This window comes from Dioscorea cayenensis, chromosome 3, assembly GCF_009730915.1.
Source record: "Dioscorea cayenensis subsp. rotundata cultivar TDr96_F1 chromosome 3, TDr96_F1_v2_PseudoChromosome.rev07_lg8_w22 25.fasta, whole genome shotgun sequence".
In the NCBI taxonomy this organism is placed as follows: domain Eukaryota; kingdom Viridiplantae; phylum Streptophyta; class Magnoliopsida; order Dioscoreales; family Dioscoreaceae; genus Dioscorea; species Dioscorea cayenensis.
Window position 1 is genome coordinate 2532935 of NC_052473.1, and position 11291 is coordinate 2544225.

Consider the following 11291-nt stretch of genomic DNA (forward strand, 5'->3'; position numbering starts at 1 on the left):
GACATATCTGAAAAAAAAAAAATTCAAAAGGAAATACGGAAAACACCCTCCCATCCATAGATTGATTTGACTTAAACTATATAAATTTATCTGATTTGTTGTCATTATCATCGCATAAACCTTTTAATATGTTTGAATGCATTAAAATGGATGTGTCATAATAAATGAATTTATATCATTTTGATCAAAATAAATATTAATTATTTTAAGGACCAAGATGAATAATAGTCTAAATATCAATTCTTGACGTTATTGTATCGGGTCACTTGCTTAAAGTATTCATTATAAGAAAATTTGATATTGAATCTCAAAACTCACACAAGATGAGAACATAGGTATATATTAAGTTTGTTTCACGCCAATGTGCATGTTTCTGACTTCTCTTAATAGAAGGTGCTTTGTCAAAATAAAAAATAAAATAAAAAGTTCTTTAACAAAAAAGTCAGAGAGGAAAACAACTATAATCCTTCATATAAATTATTTACTCTTCGTCGGTCAAATTTAGACTCATTTATTGTAAATTATTAATTATGCTTCAATTGACCCAAAAGAATTAATAGAATTTATATTATTTTTTATAGTTCACCAATTTTGAGAGTAGCAGTCATACTTTTGAGGCAAAGCCCAACAGGCCACAATTTAAAGTCATGGGCCAGGCTCAATCTTCTCACATTCAATTCAGTGGAATATTATGTCTTACAATAATCAAATTAAGGGATGAGATAATGAAATTATATACTGAAACTCAACACAATAAATAATTTTCCAATCTCTCCACCTTCTTCCAATCAAAAGTATATTAACAAAAAAAAAAAAATAGAAATGATATTACTTGCCTAGAAGTTTAATTTTAGGTCTTAAACTATACGAAAACATTCAATATAAAATTATTTAGATGAATTTACTACCTCAAATATGCTATGGAAACTTGACCAATAAAATATCATTTATACTATAAAATAGTTTATATTTACTCTTCTCCTTAAACTACTTAATCATTTTAATGTTTTTTCTATTTAACCAATCAAATTAATTCCATATAATTAAATAGTCTAGAAAATAGTAAGTCCAACATGTCCTAACATGCTAAATGGTGCATGTAAGAAGCACATGCATGACACATGCACACATACCTACTATTTTGTTTATTGTCCAATGTTTGTGCTATGTCTATGTTAAATGAATTCCAACATTTATTTAATTGAAAGATACAATACTGTTATACATGTTAGGATCAAGCATATCTTTCATATTTGTTTTTGTTTTGGCTACACAATGTCAAGTGCCAGTGGGTATATGTTTGATCCATTCTTAGGTCCATTGTTTAATGTGCAAGAAGATTTTGTTCAGAATCAGATCAAATTGAATAGCTTGGATTGTTGTATTGTTGCCTCCCTTCAAGCAAACATATGGGTCATATAGGACAACCACAATATAATATATGTATGTATGTATTCATGCATGTATTTATGTATTTATTATAAAGAAAATTGAAAGGCATGTCACTCTAAAATTTTAATTAATTATAATTATGATAATCTAGCATTCATTTAACATAAATCGTAAAAAAAATATGACTATTGAAAAGAATAATTGACTTGTTTTATTTGATAATCATAGATTTTGCAATGATATCAATATCTCTGTTTATATATATTTAGACAATAATTTTTTCGTGAAAATAAGAAATTCAATTGAGAGTGCATTTTTTGGAAGTTTATATATTTGAAAAGGATAAATTGGATTGTAATAGAATAAGAAACAAATAAAAAAAATTCTAGATGAGTAATTCAATAACAAATAACAATCATTGTTAAAACAAGTCTGCCGCTACAAATAATCTTTATGGTGAAAGTTACTTGTTTCCCCCTAAAGTTTTTGATCTCTTTTGGTTGCTAAAATAATCTATAAGACAACCACAATATATATAACCACAATATATTTAAAAATATAGTGTATGCATGTATGAATTATAGAGATAAAAATGCAAGGTATATCATTGTGAAATTTTAAAAAATTACAATTATGCTAATCTAACATTTATTCAATATAAATCACCAAAACTTGTGAGAAGAAAATTTGACTTGTTTTCTTGTAAAAATATAGATTTTGCAAAAATGGCAATATCTTTATATTTTGGCATTAATTTATTTTGGAAGTATATGCGTTTGAAAATGATAAATTGGCATGTAGCGGAATACAAAATAATAGAAAATAAATTTTTAGATGAGTAATTTATTAAATTGTTGAGAAAGCATTACCATTACAAATAATTTTTATTGTGAAAACTACTTGTTTCTCTAAAGTACAAATAATTTTTATGGTCAAAACTACTTGTTTCTCTAAAGTATCAATCCGTCATGTGATCATTGTCATATATAAATTTATTTATTAATTTTGACTCAATTTAAAGAATAATCTACATATTTATTCAAAAATTTCTTTTTTTCCCCTTACTAGGGCTGTAAACTAGCCGAGCCAAGCCGAGTATCACCAGGCTCGAGCTCTGCTCGAGTATAGTATTCGAAGGCTTGAGCTCGTTCGAGCTATTTTTTTTTGTGCTCGAGCTCGGCTCACTGAAAAGCTCAAGTAGCTCGAGCTCGGCTCGTTTAAGCTCGATTAGCTTGTATATTTATGTATTTTTGTAATTTTATATAGTTTATATAATTACGTATTTTTGTAATTTATATGTAAATAATTTAATATTTTATATATAAAAGCTCGTTTAGGCTCGCGAGTCTCACGAGCTGAATATTTTTGGGCTCGACCTCGGTTTGTCAACATAAACGAGCGGCTCGGCTCGGCTCGTGAAAAATCGAATCGAATTCGAGCATTGACCGAGCCGATCTCGAGTAGCTCATGAGTAGCTTGGCTCATTTACACCTTTACCCCTTACACAACCTTAACCAACTTTAGATTCAACTCAATTCTTTACATAAAACTAATTATACAAAGCTATTTTTATTTTTTATTTTTAAATGTCAAGACACAAACACACAATCACACACAAAAGATAAAAACACTGATTTGAGAATAAAATTGGTTGGTGGTGAGCATGCATATCCTTGAACAATATTCAGATGAATGAACACAAGGTTTAGTCTTGTCAAAGATGAGCACATGTTAGTACAAATTGAGTTGGATTGCAAGCCAAGTTGGTCACAAAATAAAATAAAATAAAGAAGAAAAAGAAAAAAGGTCATAGTTTATTGCGATGGGGCACATGATAGGTTCCTCAACAAAGCATCAAAAACACATGAAAATGAGATGAAACCATGAACAACATGTTCTTTGCTTGTACAATGATTGGACATGACTTCGAACCATTCTTATCCTTGTCCTACTTCATGCTTTGTATATTTTTCTTTGCATGTTTGTTGGAATACAATAATATCTTTTAAAGCCCTAGAGGAAATATCTTGAAAATTTTGTCATTGGAATATTTTTAACATAACAACCACTATTTAGTGCAGTGATATATATTACTTGAATAATGAATGGACAGACCCAGAATCAATTCTGTGGGTCAACAGTACTAATATAATATTGTGCATATACTATATAATACTGTATAAAATATTGTAGCAGTACTGTATATTTACTCTTCATGGGTCCTCTGTGGGAGAATGTCATTTCCCTCATCTCTAGGGTTTGCAGAGCATAGGGGATTTATTAACTCAGTTTAGTTCATGAAATATCTTTTGGACATGCACGTATTGGGAATCTAATTACTGCATGTGACGTCTGACAGAGTTAATAAATCTCTAAAGGGTTATTAAGTCACCATAACTAGTGCATCTCCATACCTGTCTGTCCCTTGACACCTCTTTGTGAGGTGGCGCTTGTCGCCTTTTGTCAAAATCAACATTTGGTTGGTGATATCTAATAATTGGATTGATGTTTTGTTATTGTGCACATTAATACCATTTTTTTAATTTTAAAATATGGAGTATTTTAAATCATGTAGGCATTGAGCTATTCTATTCAAAAGAAGTAGGCAGATATTGAGACGGAAATTTACATCCCAATTGTGCATAGATATCTTGTTGCACCACTGTACTCATCGCATCTCGATCATGAGCATTAAATTTTCCGCATAAAACACAGTGGGGTTATTGTTGCTAAACCAAAGGTGTTTGGGCCATTGATATTAAATTTTAATAAAATATTAGCAAATGAATTGATAATAAATTACACCTAATCATAATAATCTACAATGAGAATTGTGATAATATTCCAATTTTTATAATCATAAATTATATAGACGTATATATGTTAATATATATATATATATATATATATATATTAACATATATACGTCTATATAATTTATGATTATAAAAATTGTATTATCATGATTATTATATATATATATATATATAGTTTATATACCTCTTAAAAAATATATAATTGTTTATACTTATTTATGTAGTAAAAAAATAAACTAAAAAATTAAAAATAAATAAACTATTGTTTACCTTCTTCATTTAGTTTTGTTTATTTTAGCAAATGAAAAGAGTTCAAAAAACAAAAAATTATATTATATTTTTATAAAACTTATAAATTATTGTTTAATTACGAAAACAAACCAGTAAATAAAAAAATTTCAAAGATATATAAATAAATATAATTTTTATGACAATATGTTAACAATCCCCCTCTTGAGAGATGTTAACTACTGTTTAAGATTTTTAGCACCTTATTCAACGGGTTTAATCAAAACAATCCATATATATTTATATATGTGATCGAGAACCAATATATTAGAGATGTTCATATATTACAATTTCATAAATGTCCCTATACCAGTATTGGATTGGAGTCTAATGATTACAGATCATCCATTGGTGTAAACAGTAACACAATCAGTAATTATCAAATAGTATAATTAAAAATACAATGAATAGTGATATAAACAATGCAAGGTGGGATGACCAGTATTGTGAACAGCTGAATAGTGCAAAGTTGGATGCACAGTACTCGCATCACAACCGTCGGATCACTTTTAATCACAACCATCCAAGTTGATTTGCATGTCTAGTGAAATTTTTTTATTAAAACCAACCAACTCACTCACCTATTTTCAACCTCGTTCTGTTGCTTGTCTTCTCTTTTCACTTTTGTCTCTATTTCTCTTATATAGTTTCTCTCTCTTGCTTTTGTCTTTTTTGCAAATACTTTACAAACGTCTGCATCTGCATCGAACGTATTGCACATATATATATTCCCATAAATTCGAAACATATATATTAAAAACAAATTAACTTATTTTCTAATTTTTCCTATCAATAATAAAAATCAAAGTAAGGTAGCTAGAAAGATCTCATACCAAGCATTTAAAACAATGTTGCTGACTTCCAAAAGAGCAGGAAGGAAAAAATTGTCACTATGTTGAACATAAGAAAGAAAATCATGATCAATCAATGTAGAGAAAACTTTCTTTCACTCAAATCAACCATTGCACTAGCCTTGTCACCATGATGCATCACCCCATGAAAAAGATGGCATATTGAAAATATAAATATATATATATTTATATATAGTTTAATAAAAAAGAAAAAATATATATATATACATATTTATTTAGATAGGTAGAGAGGTAGATGGATAGATGAAGGAGAGAAGAAAAGGAAATTACAAGTGTCACATAAATGAAAGATGAGAAAAGTGACTGCCATGTAGGACAAATAATGGACAATGAGGACATGACTTTTAAGTAATTTTAAGAAATAATAGAAATTCATCTTTAAGGACAATTAATAATGGTGGGTCTATTGAAAGGACATTTATCAAAGAGAGAGGAATGTTTTTGGGACAAGTGTCCTTATCTAGAAATTGTTGATTAAAAGGATTCATGGTTGAATTTTATTATTATGTATTTTATTTTTGATGATATATTTTATAAAACATGGAGATCTTAAATAAAAAGGATAATTTATTATAAAAATAAATGGTCAAAATATTCAATGATTTGAAATTTGATTTTTATTAGACTTGTCATCTTTGTTTTTGGACTCTTTTTGTTGTCCTACTATAATTAATTATTTTATTTTTTTTATTGTTGATTATTTAAATATTAATTAGCGGTTAAAAGTATCATGACTTCCATTATTGTGAATTACACTATGTAAGTCAAGCCTAATCAAATAAGATTGTAGATTGATGTCATCACCTCTTGATAAAATTTGTAAAAAAAAAAAAATTAAAATAAAATGAGCTTTAGAAAAAAAATTCTCCTAATGCACATTTTAATTACTCAAATTATTTTTATAATATTTAAAATCATTTCAATGAGCTTTTTTAAATCTAATGTTTCATTATTTAAACATAAATACAAAAACTCAAAACTTCATATCTCTTTTTTTAATAAATTAATGATTTATCCACTTTATTCAAAAAAAAAATCTTGCACAATAAATTATTTTTATTCATTATGAATACATTCTATGTTCATTTTACAATAAGGAAATTTATGATTTATCCCTTCAAATATAAATAAAAAAGAGCCCAATGCAACACAAATACTGGTAAACATAAATTAAATTTTAAAAACAAGATAGATGCAAATATAAATTTATAAATATGAATATAAATAATTGATTGATAATAATGGTAATTTAATCTTATTTAGATTAACTTTATAATAGTATCGGTTTATATTTAGATTTAAATCAACTATTGTCTATTATTGTCCATAACTTTACCATTAAAATCTATATTAATTCCGTATTTTGATATTGATTTATTGTAAATATAAATATCGAATAAATTCTGTTATATAATATATGTAGTATAATACCAGAAGTCAAATATATCATTTTTATGAAAATCCTATATAATAAAGCAAAATTAAAGTTAATTAGAAATACTATTGTGGTTTTCAAATGGATGGTGTGATTACACTTCTAATATTCTATTATTATTATTATTATTATTATTATTATTATTATTTGATCAAATATGAACAAATCATAGGGAACACATAATTATAAAGTTAATACATTAAAACACTTGTACCTGGTGCCCATATTATAGTGAGTTGAAGTTTAAATCCATGTTTTTAATAAAGACACAAGCATCTTATGCATAGAACTCGGTTTATTAGCTCTAATTTTCTACTGTTTATTTAGTTTTTATTTCCGTATATTATCCATCTAATAAAACTTATCTGTCATTACAATGAAGAATGATGGTATATACAGTGAAAGAATAAATGTAAAAGGGTACAAGTGTGAACACCATGAGAAGAAGCTCTTTAATATTTCTACATATCAAGACACATGTCTCTTTTATACACATACAACTTCCCAAACCAACTAAAAAGTAAAAACACACAAAAACACTCTCCAAACAAACATTCGCTTCTTTTCCACTAAACACAAACATGTCATTTCAACCTAATCACATCATAATTTTACTTACTTTCAATCATGCCTAAGTTCCACAAAGATCTTTAATTTATAAATACTCCATTAATCATCAAATTCATTAAAACAATGTAAAATATTAATAATGCACTTTTATAACCTTATCAATATTTTTAAAAAAAATAAATGTTTGCCAAACATGCCTTTAATTTAATTTAAAATAAAAATGTTTTGTAGATATAAAAATATTATATAAGTTGATAATACCTATGGTTATAATTTATACACGGAGGGAAATGGAAGGGTAAAATGAGAAAAGTAACATCTCATTAATTGTATGACAAAATTAGCTATTTTCATTGCATCTTTCACAATTTTTTTTAAATGTTTGAAAAACATGCCTTTAATTATTTTACAGATATATAAAAAATTATATATGTCGATAATACCAATATATGGTTATAATTTATACACATAGAGAAGGAAAGCTGGAAAGGGAAGGATAAAATGAGGAAAGTAACATCTCATTATATGACAAAATTAGCTATTTTCATTATATCTTATACAACACAAACATAAAAATAAAATCAAGTATTTTGTTTTGTCCACCTTAAATATCTAGTATTACTTAAAGTGCTTATTATATATAGCTAATTCAGATATAAAATGATGTTTCATAAAAATAACAATTTATTTGGTTTCCGTACTGTTTCCTATCTTTATTCACGTGAGTGGATTTTCTGTATTCAACTCTTTTATTTAATGCATGTGGTTTATCCACCTTTCAAAGAAAAAAAAAAACTTTATTTGTGCTTATATACTCCAATTTTATACATATGTTTAAAAAAAGTAAAACAAATTATTACATATATATATATATATATATATATATATATATATATATTGAATGGATTAAAAACTATAGCAAAAATTAGTTCAAATGATAGAGACCGAATTGTTTAAATTGGAAGAACCTAATCTCCTAATCTTTATGGATGAAAAGCTATATATATATATATATATATATATATATATATATGAGGACCTACCATCTAAGGATGCCCCTAAATTTTTAATTTAGGGATATCTATACTAATAGTTGGATCATTACCCAACAACTAAAATCTATTCATAAACAGCATTAAACAGTGTTATACAGTAGTGTATAGTGATCATAAAACATATCTGTACAGTATTGATATGTGCAATATTGATATAAATGATAGCCATTAGATAATCATCCAATAGCTATAAAACAAACACCCTTAATAAACAGTAATCTGCATGCCTATGCAAATGACTTAATATATATATATATATATATATATATATATATGCATGTGTATGTATATGTATATGGCAATAATTCATAGAGCATCCTCAAATCAAGGGGATATATATATATGTGTTTATGGCAATAGTTTACAGAATTTGTTAGTAAAAGAGGTGCAAATAAGAGTGAATACAATCATGATTGAACAGTTGAGATTAGAATAACATGTATTTATTTTCTATTGTTCTAAATAATATTTATCCCACACAACACCACACTATTGGTAGTATTGTTTATAAATCACAGTCTATTGAAATAAATGATCTAAAGCCGTCGAATTTAAATCCAACTGTTGATAGACTTATGTTCCTATATAACCTATCCACAAATGTCCGGAGATGACCCATCATATATATATATATATATATATAATAATTATAATAAAAGGAATACAATAATTTCCAAAATTTCCATAAATATATAATTAATTTATCAAAATTCGGAACCAAAAAAAAAAAACAAGTGACCAAAATGATCTGAAAATTTCAGGCCCACATAAATCAAACATGTTTCACAAACTAAGCCACCTTATTAACCATAGTTAAGTCCCTTAACCTAACCATAGTTTAAACCCTAGTTACTTCTCACCTCTTATATATAAACCCCACCCTACCCCAACCCAAGCGGTGATATCACTCTTAAACCCACCACCTCAAATCCACCTCCATGATCCCCATTCCTCTTCTCTCTTCTCCTCCTCTATCTCTTCCCCAAAAAACCCTAAATTTCCCCTAATAATCCCCCAAAATTCGATCTTTCCCTCCTCCAATCGCCGCCGGCGATGGGGCTTTCCAGCCTCCCGACGCCATCCGAAGGCATGCTCACGCTAGTCCTCGTCAACACCGCCCTCACGATCTCAATCCTCAAATCCATCGCTTTCGCCGCTCTCCGAGCTCTCCGCCTCCGCCCGCTTCCAGATCCATCACCAGACTTCTCCACTGATGACTCCGCTGCCGCTGTCACCTTCTCCGCCGAGCCGAGCCCGCTGGATCGGTTCCGGAGCCGGTTCAAACCCTTCCGGATCGGTCGGCGCTGGGCCGGCGATTGCCGGGTTTGTCTCGCCCGGTTTGAACCGGAATCGGAGGTTGATCGGCTCCCGTGCGGCCACGTGTTCCACAAGGCTTGCATCGACCGTTGGTTAGAGTACCACCATGTCACGTGCCCTCTGTGCCGCTCCCGCCTCCTCCCTCCCGACGACTCTTTGCCCTCCTTTTAGCTGGTATTTACGCCTCTTGCCATCCCCTTTATATATACGTATACGTATACGTACATACATACTATGCTCTCTGCTCTTCTGTCCTTTCTCCTCTCTATGTTCATATTTATATATATATATATATATATATAAATAAAAAAAATCTAAATCTATATCTTTATATATATATATATATATAAATACTCTCTGTGTACAATTGATATCTGTTATTTAGAGAGAAAGAGAGAGAGAGAGAGAAAAAGGATAGCAATGAAGCAGATCTTGTTTTAAATTTTTGTTTGGAGTTTTTATATATTTATTTAGATTTTAGAGTTAGTATCAATGTATGTATATTTATATATTTGTTTGTTTGTTTGTTTGTTTGTTGGTGGATGTTGTGAGTTCCATGTCTTTTTAATTAAATATATATATTTATTTTTTATTTTGTTTTGTATGTTTGGGATTTGTGACAATGTGATCATTTTTGTTTTTGTTGTTTTTCATGGTTTAGTATGTAGAGTGATACTGTTAATTATTGTTTTCATTGATGATGTTCCAAATTTCAAATTGTAATAAGATTTCAAAATTTTCAAAATTTATTATTATTATTATTATTATTTTTTAATTATGAAAAGAAGTTAGGTATGGAAAGCTTGAGCTACATTTGTTAAGTTTAGTGGGTGATGAATGTTTGGCATAAAATATAGATAATGGTTATATGATTTAGAATTAAAAAAATATTGAATGGAGTTAAACTCTTTTTTTTTTTTATATAATTTTTTTTATGTATTATTTTGCAATAGTTATCATCTTATCATGTTGACAATTAAATTATTTGAAATTTGTCTCCAATTAAAATGGGAGTAATTATGATTTGACTTTGGCCTTGGTAGTGGAATATTCCACATGAGTTAAAAGATAAAAAAAACAATTTGGTGACTGGTTGACCATTTGATGACTTTGTTAAACTTTGGAGTTAGTGCTGGTTATAAAGTGGAATTACTTTTTGATTCATTGGGCCTATGTTGATGCACAATTTTTTGTTGTTTAGTTTTTAAAAAATTTCAAATTTATTTGATTTATAACCTCATTTATGATGTAAAAAATTTAGTAGCACCGGGTTTTTTGTATAGGATATTGGGAAATGAGTTTGAATTTTAGTTTACACAAAGTGATGATGACAAAAAGTGTGTTGAGAAAATAACTATTTTTTGTATTTTTTTTAGTTATTTCGTATTTTTCTGGTGATTTGTTGATTTTATTAATATATATATATATCAAAGTCAAGTTTTTTATTGAGAAAATTGAATATGTTTATATAGTGTGTATCTCTATAAATGATGTACCTGAGGTTCTTACATGCAATTTAAATATACACTTAAAATAATAATTATTA

General features: G+C 28.0%; 1 protein-coding gene across 1 annotated transcript; it reads left to right on the plus strand.

Moving 5' to 3' along the window:
* The first annotated feature begins 9330 nt into the window (after positions 1-9330).
* LOC120253889 (probable E3 ubiquitin-protein ligase XERICO) lies at positions 9331-10157 on the plus strand. The gene has a single exon (XM_039262096.1). The coding sequence runs from the start codon at positions 9482-9484 to the stop codon at positions 9914-9916; it is 435 nt and encodes a 144-aa protein (XP_039118030.1). The 5' UTR covers positions 9331-9481; the 3' UTR covers positions 9917-10157.
* The last annotated feature ends 1134 nt before the right edge of the window (positions 10158-11291 follow it).

Bases quoted from the DNA above. Each gene is read 5' to 3' on its own strand.
- LOC120253889 (XM_039262096.1), top strand. From the start codon at position 9,482: ATGGGGCTTTCCAGCCTCCCGACGCCATCCGAAGGCATGCTCACGCTA.